Source organism: Diaphorina citri, unplaced genomic scaffold (genome assembly GCF_000475195.1).
Source record: "Diaphorina citri unplaced genomic scaffold, Diaci psyllid genome assembly version 1.1 scaffold1715, whole genome shotgun sequence".
Lineage (NCBI taxonomy): Eukaryota > Metazoa > Arthropoda > Insecta > Hemiptera > Psyllidae > Diaphorina > Diaphorina citri.
The window spans coordinates 5622-25996 of record NW_007379141.1 but is presented as its reverse complement, the minus strand read 5'-3'; the positions used below and the strand labels follow the sequence as shown (position 1 = coordinate 25996).

General features: G+C 23.5%; 1 protein-coding gene across 3 annotated transcripts in view; it reads left to right on the top strand.

Annotated features, from left to right (window-relative positions):
* Positions 1–20073, top strand: part of LOC103516990 (polyketide synthase PksM-like) — a 32946-nt gene extending 12873 nt beyond the window's left edge. The window contains exon 2 of one of the 3 annotated variants that reach the window (XM_026829237.1): positions 8171–20073. In XM_026829237.1, the coding sequence (XP_026685038.1) occupies positions 8171–20025 (11855 nt within the window). In that variant the 3' untranslated portion in view covers positions 20026–20073. The remainder of the gene's footprint in view (positions 1–8170) is intronic. The other 2 variants (XM_017447281.2, XM_017447279.2) reach the window with 2 other exon arrangements.
* Positions 20074–20375: the final 302 nt, after the last annotated feature.

The window sequence follows — 20375 nt, the reverse complement described above, 5'->3', positions numbered from 1 at the left end:
ATTTACAAGTATTAAAAGATGCTAATATTGATGTTAATGAATGGTATTCGCAAAATTGTTTATTGGCTAATAAAATTTCTTATTATTTTGATTTTAGGGGTATTAGCGATATTATTGATGCTCAATGTCCTGGATCAGCTGTTGCAATTCATAGAGCTGTGAATGCTTTACGAAATAGAGAAATTGAACAAGCGGTAGTAGGTTCTGTTAATATTTTATTACGCCCAGAACCATTTATATTACTATCTTCATCTAAACAATTGAGTTCAACTAATACAGTTAATTCCTTTGGGCCACATGCAGATGGTCATATTCGAGCAGAAGGTGTATCCAGTATCTTACTTAAACCTTTATCCAAAGCAATACAAGATGGTGATTTAATTTATGCATTAATTAAAAATTCCTCGGTAAATTATAATGGTCAAGGCGGAGGATCAATTTCCGCTCCAAATGCGGAAAGTCATATTAATCTTATTAAAGATTGCTATCAAAAAGTAAATATTGATCCAAGAGATATTAATTACATTGAAGCTCAGGGAATGGGAAATGTTTTATCGGATTTAACTGAATGGAAATCCTTTAACTATGCTTTAAAAAGTATAGCGAAACAAAATAAAATAACACTCGAAAATAAAACTTGTTATATTAGTACAATAAAACCAATGACAGGGCACATGGAATCTGCTTCAGGTTTAGGCGCATTATTCAAAGTAATACGAAGCATGCATACTAAATTAATTCATAAAGTCATTGGATTTAAAAATTACCATCCAGACATGGATCGTGAAAATCAACCTTGTGTAATAGCTAATAAAACAATTTATTGGTTAAAAAATAAGAATAATACTCGCCGTTTAGCGGGTATACATTGTTACGGAATGGGGGGTACTAATTCTCATTTATTAATCGAAGAATATAAACGAGAAATATTAAATATTGATCAAGATATAGTTCCGGTGTTAATTATAATATCGGCAAAAACTAAATCTAGTTTAATAATTATGACTAAAAAATTGTATGATTTTTTAGCTAAAAAAAATAAAAATTATCGTTTATCTGATATTGCATTTACACTCCAAGTTGGACGTGAGGCAATGAAGTATAGAATTTCTTTTGTTATCGAATCTTTAAAAGAATTATTAATTGCATTGAAAAAATTTTTTGAATCCAAAAAATTTAATGTTTTAGATTATAAGATACCAGTATATTATGGAATATTTGAAATTTCATATACATCACAAAAAAAATTATTAAATCTTGAAATTTTTCAAAAAAAGAAATATACAAAATCTGATCTAAGTAATATTGCATCTCTTTGGGTAGAAGGAAAATTTTATTCTTGGAATTTACTTCATTCTAATAAAAAGTTATATCGAGTTCGATTACCTGGATATCCATTTGAAAAACAAAAATATTGGATAAATAATTATTGTAAAAATTTATATAATGAAGAAAAAACTTCTTTTTCAACGAAAAATAAAAAAAATAATACTTTAGAAATTAAAGAATATATCATTAATTATATTTCTAATACGCTACAAAAACCCCAATCTAAAATTGATATTAATCAACATTTGTATAATTTTGGAATAGATTCTATTTTTACGATAAGATTATTGCGGAATATTTCACAAAAATTTAATATAGAAACAAAAGGACGAGATTTATTAAAAAACCCTACTATTAATAAATTATCTAAATATTTTGGAGAAATTTTAAATTCCTCTGTTATATCAATAGAATCAAAAAAAGAAAAAATAAATGAACATTTAGAATATAGTAATCACGAAGATTCTAAAAAACAATTTCCACTTTCTGAAAATCAAAAGGGCTTATGGGTATTACAGACAATTACACCAAATATGAGTGCCTATAATATTCCTATATGTTTTCATATAACTCGAGAAATTAATTCAGATATATTACAATTAGCTTTTTTATGTACTTTACAAAAATATCCAATATTAACCAGTATATTTTTACAAAAAAATAAAAAAGTTATAAGAAAAAATAAATTAGATAAAAATATAATCATTAAAAAAAGAGATGTAAGTTTTATTAAAGACCAAAAAAAAATATTTGAATATATAAAAACTATTATAAAAAAACCATTTCAACTTGATAAAGGTCCATTAATACGATTATATCTTTTAATAAGTGAAAATGATTATTATTTATTATTCAATATACATCATATAATCTTTGATGGTAAGTCATTTTTACCAACTATTAATTTTTTTATAAAAACATATAATGAATTATTAAATGCCAATAAAAATGATACAAAATTAATAGTACTAAATTCTAAAATTAATCCTGATAATATATACGAAAAATTTGTATCATGGGAATCTGATATGTTAAATGGATCAGAAGGAAAAAAATATCGTAATTATTGGATTAAACAATTAAAAAATATTTCTTCAGTTGAATTATTTACTGATTATCCTAGATCTACCGCTCGTCTTTTCGAGGGAGAGGTATATTCTTGTAAACTTAATTCATCTCTAAGTTATAAAATTAAAAATTATGCAAAAAAACAAAATTTTAATTTATCTTCATTGTTTTTAGGGGTATTTAACATATTAATTTCTCAATATACTGGAAAAAATGAAATAATAATTGGTATGGTAGAAATGGGGCGTTCACAAGAAATTTTTGAAAATTCTGTTGGTTATTTTATAAATATGTTACCTATACGCATTAATAATTTAATGGATTCAAAAGAATCATTAAATAAATTTATTGATAGATTACAATTTATTATAGCTGACGCAATAGATAATTCAGCCTATCCTTTTTCAGCAATGGTTCGTGATTTATGTATAAAACCTAATATTAATTTTTCACCTATTTTTCAAATTGCTTTTGAGTATCAAAATGCATTTTCTAAAAATGATTTATTGGAATTTAATAAACGTTTTAAAAAAAATTTTTCAATAACAATGATCGAAGAAATTATGCAATTAGGTGAATATGAATTAGTTTTAGAAATTAGAGAAGAAATTAACAATTTCATTTTAAATTTTAAATATAATCCTACTTTATTTAAATTATCTACTATCACTCGAATGAGTGAGCATATTATTTATATTATAGAAGAAATAATAAAAAATTCTAATTTAATTATATCTGAATTTTCAATTCTATTAAATAAGGAATATAAATTATTAGAAAAATGGAATAAAACTATAGTTGATTATCCAAAAGAACTTTGTTTTCATAATTTTTTTGAAAAGCAAGCGCATATCTCCCCAAATTCTATCGCTGTAATTTTTAATGAAAAAAAATTAACTTATTTTGAATTAAATGAAAAAAGTAATCAGTTAGCTTTTTATCTTTATAGCATATGGAAAAAAGATTCATCGCAAAAAAATAAATTGGTTGCTGTATGTGTAAATCGTTCGTTAAGCATGATTATAATTTTTCTTGGTATATCTAAATCTGGGGCATGTTGGTTACCAATAGATCCGCTATATCCAGATGAAAGATTATGTTTTATGCTTAATGATAGTAAAGTAGATATAATTTTAACAGAAAAAGTTCTCTTAAAGAGATTACAGAATCTTTATAACAAAAAAAAAATAAATAATTCTATTGCTATTATTGAATTAGATAATATACAGAAGAATTTTTTAGAAAATAAATTAACTTTACTACCTAAAGTTAACTCAAAATCTTTGGCGTATATAATATATACTTCTGGAAGTACTGGAACTCCTAAAGGAGTTATGATAAAACATCGTTCGTTAACGAACTTTTTATTATCAATGGCTAATAAGCCAGGATTTTCTTCTAAAGATCGTTTATTATCAGTAACTACTTATTGTTTTGATATAGCTTATTTAGAATTATTTTTACCATTAATTACTGGCGGTTGTTGTTGTATTTGTCCATCAGAAAAATTAAACGATGCAATAGAATTAAAAAAAGAAATTAAAAGATTGCAACCAACTGTAATGCAAGCCACTCCATCAACTTGGATTATGCTTTTTTCTTGTAAATGGAAAAATAAAGAAAATTTAAAAATATTGTGCGGGGGTGAATCTATGCCATTATTTTTAAATAAAAAATTTTTAGAGACTAATAGTGAAGTTTGGAATATGTTTGGTCCAACTGAAACTACTATTTGGTCTATTATAGCATGTATTAATACTAAAAATGAAAATAATGATTTTTTTATAAAAAATAATAATATTTTTATTGGAAAACCAATAGCAAATACACAGGCTTTAGTATTAAATAAAAATGGTAAATTAAGTCCAATAGGTATACCAGGTGAATTATGCATTGGTGGAGATGGATTAGCTAAAGGTTATTTAAATAATTTATCATTAACTTCTAAAAAATTTATTACTTTTGCTTTTAAAGATAAAATTAAATTTTATAAAACAGGTGATTTAGTTCGTTGGTCAAAAAATGGTATGTTAGAATATTTAGGTAGATTAGATCAACAAGTAAAAATTTTAGGACATAGAATTGAACTTGGTGAAATAGAAAATATTTTAAATAAGTATATAAAAATTAAAAATAGTGTAGTAATTGCGCGTAATCAGCAAAATAATAAACAATTAATTGCTTATTACACAAAAAAATACGAAGAACAAATTTCAAAAGAAGAACTTAAAAAATATCTTCAAAAATATTTACCATCTTACATGATTCCATCTATATTTATAAATTTACCTGATATTCCATTATTAGCTAACGGTAAAATTAATCGTAACTCATTAATTACTCGTGAAATTATTATTCATCAAGATTATCCTAATCAAGATAATTCATTTAACACTAATAAAATTAATAATAATGAAAATAATAATATATTAAAATCAAAGATTCAATATGAATTACTGAATATTTGGTATAATTTACTTAATATTAAAGGAATAAAAATTAATGATGGTTTTTTTGCTATTGGAGGAAATTCAGTATTATCAGTAATATTAGCGCAAAAAATTAGTAAAAATTTTAATATTAAATTTCATACATCAGATCTTTTTAAATATTCAACAATAGAAGATATTTCTTTATATATTTGTAATTGTTTTCAGAAAAATAATAAGTTTATACTAAAAAATAAATCAAAAATTAAAAAAATAGTTTCAGATGATAAAATTATTGATAATTTTGATAATTACAAAGATTGTCTTGCTATTATTGGTATTTCTTGTAATGTACCTGGCGCAAAAAATTATAGAAAATTTTGGAAAAATTTATGTGAAGGAAAAGAAAGTTCCACTAAATTATCATTGGATGTATTGAGAAAATTCGGAGTACCTAATAATATACTTAACGATAAAAATTTTGTACCTATACAATATAATATTGAGGGAAAAGATCTTTTTGATCCAGAATTTTTTAATATTTCCTCTAAAAATGCTATATTTATGGATCCACAATTTCGTAAATTATTAGAACATTCTTGGAAAGCAGTAGAAGATTCGGGGTATATTTCTAGTCAAATTCCAGAAACAGCAGTTTTTATGTCAGTTAGCAATAACTTTTATAAAACTTTATTATATACTTCTGAAATGGGTGATCATCAAGATGAATACTCATCATGGGTTCTAAATCAATCTGGAACTATTTCAACCATGATTTCTTATCAACTTGGATTTAAAGGGCCTAGTTTATCGATACATACAAATTGTTCCTCAACATTATCTGGATTATATTTAGCAAAACAAAGTTTACAATTAAATGAAGCAAAATATGCTTTAATTGGTGGAGCTAGCTTATTTCCAATACCAAATATTGGTCATACTTATATACCGGGAATGAATTTTTCTAGCGATGGTCATTGTAAGGCTTTTGATTTTTCTGCAGATGGTCTTGTTGGAGGAGAGGGAGTTGCCGTAATAATGGTTAGAAGAGCTATTGATGCAATTAAATCTGGTGATCATATTTATGCAATAATACGAGGAATTTGCATAAATAATGATGGATCTGAAAAATCTGGTTTCTATACACCGGGGATAAAAGGTCAAACAGAAGTTATTACAAAAGTATTAGATAAAACAAATATTAATCCTTGTACCATTAGTTATATTGAAGCGCATGGAACCGGTACAAAATTAGGAGATCCAGCTGAAATTATCGCTTTAAATGATGCGTATAAAAAATATACTAATAAAAAACAATTTTGTGGAATTGGTTCTGTAAAATCAAATATTGGTCACTTAGATACAGTTTCTGGTTTAATAGGTCTTATTAAATTAGCACTTAGTCTAAAATATAATAAAATTCCACCATCAATTAATTATAATAAACCAAATCCTGAGATTAAATTTGAATCCACTGCTTTTTATGTTGTTGATCGTTTAATTAAATGGCCTAATAATAATATACCTCGAGCCGGTATTAGTTCTTTTGGAATTGGAGGAACTAATGCGCATGCTATTCTTGAGAAATATAAAATCGCATTTAAAAATAGTAATTCTACTAATTTAATAAAAAATACACAAATTATAATTTTATCAGCGAAAACTAATATACAATTATTAAAAATTGTGAAAAATTTAAAAAAATATCTAGAAAAAGAAATGATAATTGATTCTAAATATTCTCCTCAAATTAATTTAGAAAATATAGCATTTACTTTACAAACAGGAAGAGAAGCAATGAATTGGCGCGTAGCTTTTGTTGTTGATAGTATAGAAATTTTATTAAATAAATTAAAAAAATTTATTTCTGTTAAAAATATTTTTGAAAATTGTTTTTATGGAAAAATAAAATCAGAAAAACCTATCATTAACATTAATATTAATGCTTGCCAGAATTATGAATATTTTAATAAAATTGCTTCTAATTGGGTTTCTGGTTTTTTATTCGATTGGTTAGAATTACACAAAAATAAAAAATTAAATCGTATTAGTTTACCAACATATCCATTTAAAAAAGAACATTATTGGATTGAAATTCCTAAAAATGAAAAAAAAGTATTTAATTCACGTAATTATAGTTTTTTATATAAACCATATTTTTATATTAATAAAAATGAAATTATTGATTACAAAAGAATTATAATTTCTTATCCAAAATGGCATGTTCATAACATTAATTATTTAGATAAAAATTCTTCGAATTTATATTTTAATAGGTATTTAGTTTTTATATGCGGATTTAATATAGAAAATTTTAATAAAATTCAATCTAAAATGATTGATAGTCAATGTATTGAATTAAAATTAAATAGTAATGATACATTAATACAACAATATACTGACGTATGTTTAAAAATTTTTAATTATATTAAAAATATTATCTTAGATAATGTTAATTCAACATTAATACAATTAATACTAGTAGATTATCATGCACAATCTATGTTTTCCGGGGTAGGAGGATTATTAAAAACAGCGCAATTAGAAAATCCTAATATAACTCCTCAAATTATTGATGTTGGAGATAAAAATACTACCGAATTATTAATAAAAAAAATAATAGAAAACAGATATTTTTTAAAAGATTTTTTTATTCGTTATCGAGAAAACAGAGAAAAGATTATATGGAAAATATTTAATAATTATGACAAAGATAATTTAATTTTACCTTGGAAAGAAGGTGGAATTTATTTATTTAGCGGAGGAACAGGAAATCTTGCTTTATTGTTTTCCGAAGAAATTATTAATAAACTTAGATCTGTTACATTGATTTTAGTACATAGATCTAAATTAACACTAGAACAAGAAATGCGTATAAATAATCTTAAATATAATAAAAATATTTCTATTGTTTTATATCAATATGATGTAAATTCTTTACAAAATGTTAATTTAGTAATCCAAGATGTTATTAAAAAATTTAAAAAATTAGACGGGTTAATACATTTTTCTGGATCTATTCGTGATAATTTTATTCTTAAAAAAAATATAGAAGAATTTAAAACTGTACTTTATGATAAGATAGCCGGGGCATTTAATTTAGATTATGCAACACGAAATTTAAATATCGATTTCTTTATTCTTTTTTCATCAATAGCAAGTATTGTTGGTAGTGTTGGGCAAGCAGATTATTGCGCTGCTAATGGTTTTTTAGATGCTTTTGCTTATGAAAGAAACATTCGTGTAAAATCAGGAAAAGCAAAAGGAAAAACATTATCTTTGAATTGGCCACTATGGAAAGATGGTGGTATGCATATTAATAAAATTAATGAAAATTAATTCAGATATATTACAATTAGCTTTTTTATGTACTTTACAAAAATATCCAATATTAACCAGTATATTTTTACAAAAAAATAAAAAAGTTATAAGAAAAAATAAATTAGATAAAAATATAATCATTAAAAAAAGAGATGTAAGTTTTATTAAAGACCAAAAAAAAATATTTGAATATATAAAAACTATTATAAAAAAACCATTTCAACTTGATAAAGGTCCATTAATACGATTATATCTTTTAATAAGTGAAAATGATTATTATTTATTATTCAATATACATCATATAATCTTTGATGGTAAGTCATTTTTACCAACTATTAATTTTTTTATAAAAACATATAATGAATTATTAAATGCCAATAAAAATGATACAAAATTAATAGTACTAAATTCTAAAATTAATCCTGATAATATATACGAAAAATTTGTATCATGGGAATCTGATATGTTAAATGGATCAGAAGGAAAAAAATATCGTAATTATTGGATTAAACAATTAAAAAATATTTCTTCAGTTGAATTATTTACTGATTATCCTAGATCTACCGCTCGTCTTTTCGAGGGAGAGGTATATTCTTGTAAACTTAATTCATCTCTAAGTTATAAAATTAAAAATTATGCAAAAAAACAAAATTTTAATTTATCTTCATTGTTTTTAGGGGTATTTAACATATTAATTTCTCAATATACTGGAAAAAATGAAATAATAATTGGTATGGTAGAAATGGGGCGTTCACAAGAAATTTTTGAAAATTCTGTTGGTTATTTTATAAATATGTTACCTATACGCATTAATAATTTAATGGATTCAAAAGAATCATTAAATAAATTTATTGATAGATTACAATTTATTATAGCTGACGCAATAGATAATTCAGCCTATCCTTTTTCAGCAATGGTTCGTGATTTATGTATAAAACCTAATATTAATTTTTCACCTATTTTTCAAATTGCTTTTGAGTATCAAAATGCATTTTCTAAAAATGATTTATTGGAATTTAATAAACGTTTTAAAAAAAATTTTTCAATAACAATGATCGAAGAAATTATGCAATTAGGTGAATATGAATTAGTTTTAGAAATTAGAGAAGAAATTAACAATTTCATTTTAAATTTTAAATATAATCCTACTTTATTTAAATTATCTACTATCACTCGAATGAGTGAGCATATTATTTATATTATAGAAGAAATAATAAAAAATTCTAATTTAATTATATCTGAATTTTCAATTCTATTAAATAAGGAATATAAATTATTAGAAAAATGGAATAAAACTATAGTTGATTATCCAAAAGAACTTTGTTTTCATAATTTTTTTGAAAAGCAAGCGCATATCTCCCCAAATTCTATCGCTGTAATTTTTAATGAAAAAAAATTAACTTATTTTGAATTAAATGAAAAAAGTAATCAGTTAGCTTTTTATCTTTATAGCATATGGAAAAAAGATTCATCGCAAAAAAATAAATTGGTTGCTGTATGTGTAAATCGTTCGTTAAGCATGATTATAATTTTTCTTGGTATATCTAAATCTGGGGCATGTTGGTTACCAATAGATCCGCTATATCCAGATGAAAGATTATGTTTTATGCTTAATGATAGTAAAGTAGATATAATTTTAACAGAAAAAGTTCTCTTAAAGAGATTACAGAATCTTTATAACAAAAAAAAAATAAATAATTCTATTGCTATTATTGAATTAGATAATATACAGAAGAATTTTTTAGAAAATAAATTAACTTTACTACCTAAAGTTAACTCAAAATCTTTGGCGTATATAATATATACTTCTGGAAGTACTGGAACTCCTAAAGGAGTTATGATAAAACATCGTTCGTTAACGAACTTTTTATTATCAATGGCTAATAAGCCAGGATTTTCTTCTAAAGATCGTTTATTATCAGTAACTACTTATTGTTTTGATATAGCTTATTTAGAATTATTTTTACCATTAATTACTGGCGGTTGTTGTTGTATTTGTCCATCAGAAAAATTAAACGATGCAATAGAATTAAAAAAAGAAATTAAAAGATTGCAACCAACTGTAATGCAAGCCACTCCATCAACTTGGATTATGCTTTTTTCTTGTAAATGGAAAAATAAAGAAAATTTAAAAATATTGTGCGGGGGTGAATCTATGCCATTATTTTTAAATAAAAAATTTTTAGAGACTAATAGTGAAGTTTGGAATATGTTTGGTCCAACTGAAACTACTATTTGGTCTATTATAGCATGTATTAATACTAAAAATGAAAATAATGATTTTTTTATAAAAAATAATAATATTTTTATTGGAAAACCAATAGCAAATACACAGGCTTTAGTATTAAATAAAAATGGTAAATTAAGTCCAATAGGTATACCAGGTGAATTATGCATTGGTGGAGATGGATTAGCTAAAGGTTATTTAAATAATTTATCATTAACTTCTAAAAAATTTATTACTTTTGCTTTTAAAGATAAAATTAAATTTTATAAAACAGGTGATTTAGTTCGTTGGTCAAAAAATGGTATGTTAGAATATTTAGGTAGATTAGATCAACAAGTAAAAATTTTAGGACATAGAATTGAACTTGGTGAAATAGAAAATATTTTAAATAAGTATATAAAAATTAAAAATAGTGTAGTAATTGCGCGTAATCAGCAAAATAATAAACAATTAATTGCTTATTACACAAAAAAATACGAAGAACAAATTTCAAAAGAAGAACTTAAAAAATATCTTCAAAAATATTTACCATCTTACATGATTCCATCTATATTTATAAATTTACCTGATATTCCATTATTAGCTAACGGTAAAATTAATCGTAACTCATTAATTACTCGTGAAATTATTATTCATCAAGATTATCCTAATCAAGATAATTCATTTAACACTAATAAAATTAATAATAATGAAAATAATAATATATTAAAATCAAAGATTCAATATGAATTACTGAATATTTGGTATAATTTACTTAATATTAAAGGAATAAAAATTAATGATGGTTTTTTTGCTATTGGAGGAAATTCAGTATTATCAGTAATATTAGCGCAAAAAATTAGTAAAAATTTTAATATTAAATTTCATACATCAGATCTTTTTAAATATTCAACAATAGAAGATATTTCTTTATATATTTGTAATTGTTTTCAGAAAAATAATAAGTTTATACTAAAAAATAAATCAAAAATTAAAAAAATAGTTTCAGATGATAAAATTATTGATAATTTTGATAATTACAAAGATTGTCTTGCTATTATTGGTATTTCTTGTAATGTACCTGGCGCAAAAAATTATAGAAAATTTTGGAAAAATTTATGTGAAGGAAAAGAAAGTTCCACTAAATTATCATTGGATGTATTGAGAAAATTCGGAGTACCTAATAATATACTTAACGATAAAAATTTTGTACCTATACAATATAATATTGAGGGAAAAGATCTTTTTGATCCAGAATTTTTTAATATTTCCTCTAAAAATGCTATATTTATGGATCCACAATTTCGTAAATTATTAGAACATTCTTGGAAAGCAGTAGAAGATTCGGGGTATATTTCTAGTCAAATTCCAGAAACAGCAGTTTTTATGTCAGTTAGCAATAACTTTTATAAAACTTTATTATATACTTCTGAAATGGGTGATCATCAAGATGAATACTCATCATGGGTTCTAAATCAATCTGGAACTATTTCAACCATGATTTCTTATCAACTTGGATTTAAAGGGCCTAGTTTATCGATACATACAAATTGTTCCTCAACATTATCTGGATTATATTTAGCAAAACAAAGTTTACAATTAAATGAAGCAAAATATGCTTTAATTGGTGGAGCTAGCTTATTTCCAATACCAAATATTGGTCATACTTATATACCGGGAATGAATTTTTCTAGCGATGGTCATTGTAAGGCTTTTGATTTTTCTGCAGATGGTCTTGTTGGAGGAGAGGGAGTTGCCGTAATAATGGTTAGAAGAGCTATTGATGCAATTAAATCTGGTGATCATATTTATGCAATAATACGAGGAATTTGCATAAATAATGATGGATCTGAAAAATCTGGTTTCTATACACCGGGGATAAAAGGTCAAACAGAAGTTATTACAAAAGTATTAGATAAAACAAATATTAATCCTTGTACCATTAGTTATATTGAAGCGCATGGAACCGGTACAAAATTAGGAGATCCAGCTGAAATTATCGCTTTAAATGATGCGTATAAAAAATATACTAATAAAAAACAATTTTGTGGAATTGGTTCTGTAAAATCAAATATTGGTCACTTAGATACAGTTTCTGGTTTAATAGGTCTTATTAAATTAGCACTTAGTCTAAAATATAATAAAATTCCACCATCAATTAATTATAATAAACCAAATCCTGAGATTAAATTTGAATCCACTGCTTTTTATGTTGTTGATCGTTTAATTAAATGGCCTAATAATAATATACCTCGAGCCGGTATTAGTTCTTTTGGAATTGGAGGAACTAATGCGCATGCTATTCTTGAGAAATATAAAATCGCATTTAAAAATAGTAATTCTACTAATTTAATAAAAAATACACAAATTATAATTTTATCAGCGAAAACTAATATACAATTATTAAAAATTGTGAAAAATTTAAAAAAATATCTAGAAAAAGAAATGATAATTGATTCTAAATATTCTCCTCAAATTAATTTAGAAAATATAGCATTTACTTTACAAACAGGAAGAGAAGCAATGAATTGGCGCGTAGCTTTTGTTGTTGATAGTATAGAAATTTTATTAAATAAATTAAAAAAATTTATTTCTGTTAAAAATATTTTTGAAAATTGTTTTTATGGAAAAATAAAATCAGAAAAACCTATCATTAACATTAATATTAATGCTTGCCAGAATTATGAATATTTTAATAAAATTGCTTCTAATTGGGTTTCTGGTTTTTTATTCGATTGGTTAGAATTACACAAAAATAAAAAATTAAATCGTATTAGTTTACCAACATATCCATTTAAAAAAGAACATTATTGGATTGAAATTCCTAAAAATGAAAAAAAAGTATTTAATTCACGTAATTATAGTTTTTTATATAAACCATATTTTTATATTAATAAAAATGAAATTATTGATTACAAAAGAATTATAATTTCTTATCCAAAATGGCATGTTCATAACATTAATTATTTAGATAAAAATTCTTCGAATTTATATTTTAATAGGTATTTAGTTTTTATATGCGGATTTAATATAGAAAATTTTAATAAAATTCAATCTAAAATGATTGATAGTCAATGTATTGAATTAAAATTAAATAGTAATGATACATTAATACAACAATATACTGACGTATGTTTAAAAATTTTTAATTATATTAAAAATATTATCTTAGATAATGTTAATTCAACATTAATACAATTAATACTAGTAGATTATCATGCACAATCTATGTTTTCCGGGGTAGGAGGATTATTAAAAACAGCGCAATTAGAAAATCCTAATATAACTCCTCAAATTATTGATGTTGGAGATAAAAATACTACCGAATTATTAATAAAAAAAATAATAGAAAACAGATATTTTTTAAAAGATTTTTTTATTCGTTATCGAGAAAACAGAGAAAAGATTATATGGAAAATATTTAATAATTATGACAAAGATAATTTAATTTTACCTTGGAAAGAAGGTGGAATTTATTTATTTAGCGGAGGAACAGGAAATCTTGCTTTATTGTTTTCCGAAGAAATTATTAATAAACTTAGATCTGTTACATTGATTTTAGTACATAGATCTAAATTAACACTAGAACAAGAAATGCGTATAAATAATCTTAAATATAATAAAAATATTTCTATTGTTTTATATCAATATGATGTAAATTCTTTACAAAATGTTAATTTAGTAATCCAAGATGTTATTAAAAAATTTAAAAAATTAGACGGGTTAATACATTTTTCTGGATCTATTCGTGATAATTTTATTCTTAAAAAAAATATAGAAGAATTTAAAACTGTACTTTATGATAAGATAGCCGGGGCATTTAATTTAGATTATGCAACACGAAATTTAAATATCGATTTCTTTATTCTTTTTTCATCAATAGCAAGTATTGTTGGTAGTGTTGGGCAAGCAGATTATTGCGCTGCTAATGGTTTTTTAGATGCTTTTGCTTATGAAAGAAACATTCGTGTAAAATCAGGAAAAGCAAAAGGAAAAACATTATCTTTGAATTGGCCACTATGGAAAGATGGTGGTATGCATATTAATAAAATTAATGAAAATATAGTAGAAGAAAATTTTGGAATTAAAGCGATTAGCAAAAATTTTGGATTAATAAGTTTTTATCATAGTTTGTTATTAAAACATACTCAAGTATTAATACTAGAAGGAGATAAAAATATTTTAGAAAAATTACTTACATTTAAAAAACCCAATATTAAAAATATAAAAAAAATATCAAAAAAAATATTTAATGATCATAACTATGATTTAAAACAAAAAATTATTTTTCAATTAAAAATATTGTTATCTAAGATATTAAAAACTCCAGTAGAAAAAATTCAATCAACTGAATTAATGGAAAAATATGGAGTTGATTCAATTGCTATAACTCAAATTAATCATGAATTAGAAAAAATTTTTGGTAATATTTCTAAAACATTATTTTATCAATATCAAACGATTGATGCATTATCTAATTATTTAATTAGCTCTTATTCTGATATATGTAGTATATGGGGTAAAAAATTTAAAAATTGTAATAATTTTTTAGAAAAATCATTAGATACTCATATTAATGAAGAATTAAATAATATTAAAAATTCTACAGAAAAACAAAAAGATATATTAACTAATAATTATTTTTTTACTCCATTACAAGAACCATTATGTATTATTGGAATTAGTGGTTATTATCCTAAATCAGATACATTAGATGATCTTTGGAATAATATAAAAAATGGTAAAAATTGTATTACAGAAATTCCAAAAGATCGTTGGCCTATAAATAATTTTTTTGAAAAAGATAGAAAAAAAGCTGTTCAAATGGGAAAAAGTTATAGTAAATGGGGGGGATTTTTAAATGGTTTTGCAAATTTTGATTCATTATTTTTTAACATTTCACCTAAAGAAGCATTAGATCTTGATCCACAAGAACGTTTATTTTTGCAATGTGCATGGCATGTTTTAGAGGACGCTGGACTAACGCGCGAAAATTTATGTAAATCACATTTTAAATCCTTAAAGGGAAAAGAAAAATTTTTTAATCAAATACCTAGAGTTGGTGTTTTTGTTGGTGTTACAAAAACTGGTTTTGATTTATATGGTCCTGAAATTAGAAAAAAAGGAAAAATAGTATTTCCTCACACTTCATTTAGTTCTATTGCTAATCGAGTTTCTTATTTTTTAAATTTAAGCGGACCAAGCATGCCAATAGATACAATGTGTTCATCATCATTAACCGCAATTCATGAAGCTTGCCAGCATATTAGACAAGGTGAATGTGATATAGCAATTGCAGGAGGTGTTAATTTATATTTACATCCATCAACTTATATTAATCTTTGTTCGTCTTATATGTTGTCAAATGATGGAAAATGTAGAAGTTTTGGTAAAGGTGGAAATGGTTTTGTTCCAGGAGAAGGAGTTGGAGCGGTATTAATAAAAAGATTATCAAAAGCAATAATAGATAGAGATTCAATTTACGCAATAATTAGAGGAAGTAGTATTAATCATGGTGGAAAAACTAATGGTTATACAGTGCCTAATCCTAATGCTCAAACAGAATTAATTTATATGAATATTAAAAAATCTGGAATTAATGCTCGAGCTATTAGTTATGTTGAAGCACATGGAACTGGAACAGAACTTGGTGATCCAATTGAAATTACCGGATTAACTGAAGCATTTCGTAGATATACAATGGATATTAAATTTTGTAGTTTAGGATCAATAAAATCCAATTTAGGTCATTTAGAAGCCGCGGCCGGAATTGCTGGTTTAAGTAAAATTATTTTACAAATGCGTTATAAAAAATTAGTTCCTAGTCTACATGCGCGCGAAATTAATCCAAATATTAATTTAGAAACTTCTCCATTTTTTATTCAACAAAAATTAGAAAATTGGAATAAACCAGTTATTAAAATTAATAATAAAAATAAAAAATATCCTAGAATAGCAAGTTTATCATCATTTGGTGCTGGTGGCTCTAATGCGCATTTATTAGTAGAAGAATATATTTCTACTCCAAATAAAATTAATATTGAAATTAAAAATACTGTAAATTTCCCAATAATTATTTTATTAACAGCAAAAAACAAAGAACGTCTTAAAAAAGTAGTTACTAACTTTTTAATATGGCTTAAAAAATATAATTTATTTGATAATAATTATTTAAAAGATATTGCTTATACACTACAAGTTGGTAGAGAGCATATGGATGAGCGTTTAGGAATAATAATAAAATCAATCGAAGAATTAAAGAATAAATTAAATTATTTTTTAAAAGAAAATGTTTATAATTCAAATTTAGAAATTTATACAGATCAAATAAATATTGATAAAGACTCTTTTGCCATGTTATCAGATGATGCAGAATTTAAAGAAACTATTAAAAAATGGATTATATTACGTAAATTTAATAAACTATTACCTTTTTGGGTTAAAGGATTAAAAATAGATTGGGAAATATTATATTTAAATGAAAAATATAAACCAAAACGTATTCAATTACCATTATATCCATTTAAAAAATATAAATATTGGATGGACTCTATTATGCCTCAAAATAAAAAAAATAATTATTTAAAAGAAAATAATAATCAAATAAATAATAGTAAATTAATAAAATTATTACCGGTATGGGATATATTAAATATTGAGGAATTAATTAATGATTTTAAAATTAATAATGCAAAAAAAATAATCATATTAGGCGGAAATATTGAGCAAAAAAAGGAAATAAGTAAATATTATTCTATAATATTGGAATTAAATTCCATTTTAGAAAAAGATATTTCAACCATATCAAATAAATTTCATGATATTAATAAATTTGATCATATTGTATGGATAGTTCCTGTTTATGATATTAATAACTCACATAAAAATAATGTTATTATACAGTTATTTAGATTAATTAAAGTTCTTTTAAAAGAAGGTTATGAAAATATTGATCTTAAAATAACTATTGTAACTATTCAAGGTTTATTTATATGCGATTATGATGAAATAAATCCACATCATGCTTCTATACATGGTTTAGTAAGTAGTATAGCACAGGAATACCCTATGTGGAGCATAAAAGCAATAGATATGATCAATAATAATGTTATTAATTGGTCTGTATCATTATGGTATCAATTATTAGGAGTTAAAAATATAAGTATTGCTCGCAGAAAATATAATTGGTTTTTTCAAAAATTAATTCCACTAAATTTTTATATTTCAAAAGATATTTATCGTAAAAATGGAATTTACTTAGTTATTGGTGGAGCCGGGGGAGTAGGGAGTATATGGAGTGAATTTATGATTAAAAATTACGAAGCCAAAATTATATGGATTGGTAGATCTCCTAAAAATAACATCTTACAAGAAAAAATAAATAATATATCTATTAAATATAATGGAATTTGTCCTATATATATTCAAGCAGATGCACGTAATTCTAATATTTTATTCTCAACATATCAGAAAATAAAAAAAGATTTTGATCATATAAATGGTATTGTTGTTTCAACATTAAGTGATTATGATCTTTCGTTTAAAGAAATGTCTGAGGATTTATTTATTAATATTTTATCAACTAAACATGATGTTAGTTTATCCATAGAAAAATGTTTTTATAAAGAACGACTTGATTTTATTATTTATTTTTCATCAATGATATCTTTTGAAAAACCTGGTGGGATGTCAGCTTATGTATCTAGTTGTACTTTTAGTGACGCATTTTCAAAAAAAATAAATAAAAAATGGGATTGTGTGGTAAAAACAATTAATTGGGGTTATTGGAATATAGGAGGGGGGATAAGAATTTCCAGTGCATTAAAAAAATTAATTGAAAAACGTGGTGTAGAATCAATTAATAAAGAAGAGGGAATGAATATATTAAAACTTTTTCTTGGTAATATAACAGAATTCCAGCAATTAGCTATAACACGCACAAATAAACCTGAATTTATTAATATTTACTCTAATAAAGAATTTGCTATTGTATTACCAAATAATATTTCTAATATAGAAAAAAATATTTTAAATGATTTTAATTCTTTAAGAAATTTAAAAATTCCATTAAAAAGTAAGTATACTGAAGAATTAAATTATTGGATTATTCGTTTATTATTTGTTCAATTACGGTTGCTTGGTATTTTTAAAGTAAATTGCAATTATTTAAAGAAAAATAATGCTATTTATGTAAAAAATCAAGCTGGTATTTTAGATAAATATATTGTTTGGTGGAAAGAGATTTTAAATATTTTACATGAATATAATTATTTAATTACTTTTCAAGATACTATATCAGTAAATAAAAATATTTCTGATATGGAATTATCATATACCAAAACTTGGATGGCTTGGAAAAAAAGAAAAACATATTTTTTAGAAAAACCTGAAACTCATACATTAGCAATTTTAGTTAATGATTGTTTAAAAGAATTACCTAAAATTCTTCATGGAGATATTTTAATAACTGATATTCTTTTTCCAAACGGTTCTATGGAAAAAATTGAGGGTTTATATAAAAATAATTGTATTTGTGATTATTTTAATGATGTAGTTTCTAATATTGTAAATTCTTATATTAAAAATAAAATAAAAAATAATTTAACGGACGGTATAAAAATTATTGAAATTGGAGCAGGAACTGGTGGTACTACTTCAACTATTTTGAAAAAATTAGAACCATGGAGTAATTATATAAATGAATATTGTTATACAGATATATCAAAATCTTTTTTAAATCATGCATATAAATTTTATGGATCAAAATATCCTTATTTAGTTTATAAATTATGGAATATTGAAAAATCATTAATTTCACAAGATATTAATATCGGTGATTATGATATTGTTATTGCAACTAATGTTCTTCATGCTACTAAAAATATACGTAATACTATACGAAATGTAAAAGCTGCATTAAAAATAAACGGTATTGCAATATTAAATGAAATTAGTAATAAAACTATATTTGCGTCTGTTTTATTTGGTTTAATTGATGGATGGTCTTTAGCTGAGGATACATATTTACGTATTCCAGGTAGTCCAGGACTATATGCTCAAGATTGGTTTTTATTATTACAACAAGAAGGTTATCATAATATATCATTTCCAGTTATTAGAGAACATAAACTCGGGCAACAAATTATTGTTGCGCATAGTAATGGAATTATTCGTCAAAATAGTTTCAATAATTTAAATAAAGATAATATTCATTCTTCTTCTTTATTAACTCAAAATAATTCATATAAATTAAAAAATAATATTCAAAATAAAAATTTTATTTCAGAAAAGAATATCGATAAATCTGTTTTAATGAATTTTATTCAGAATTCAATTCTGAATGCTTTATCTGAATCTTTAATAATTCAAATTGATATTATTAAATTAAATATACCTTTTTCAGATTATGGTATTGACTCTATATTAGGAGTAAATTTTATTCAAAAAATTAATAATGATTTAAAATTAAAACTTAATACAACTATTTTATTTGACTACACAACTGTTGATAGTTTATCTCAATATATCATTACTAATTATAAAGAAATCATAGAAAAAAAATATTTAACCACTATATCAAAAGAAAAATTAGAAAAATCTATTGTTAATAATCAAAACAATAGTTTAAATAAAGATAATATTCATTCTTCTTCCTTTATTAACTCAAAATAATTCATATGAATTAAAAAATAATATTCAAAATAAAAATTTTATTTCAGATATATGAATTATCGATAAATCTGTTTTAATGAATTTATCAGAATTTCAATTCTGAATGCTTTATCTGAATCTTTAATAATTCAAATTGATATTATTAGATTTAAATATAACCTTTTTCCAGATTATGGTATTGACTCTATATTAGGAGTAAATTTTATTCAAAAAATTAATAATGGATTTAAAATTTAAAACTTAATACAAACTCATTTAATCCCCAATTTATAAAAAAAGATACTAAGAAATAATTAATCATTACTATATAACTCTATTTGATAGTTGTGTCAACACATCAGTTTATTTTA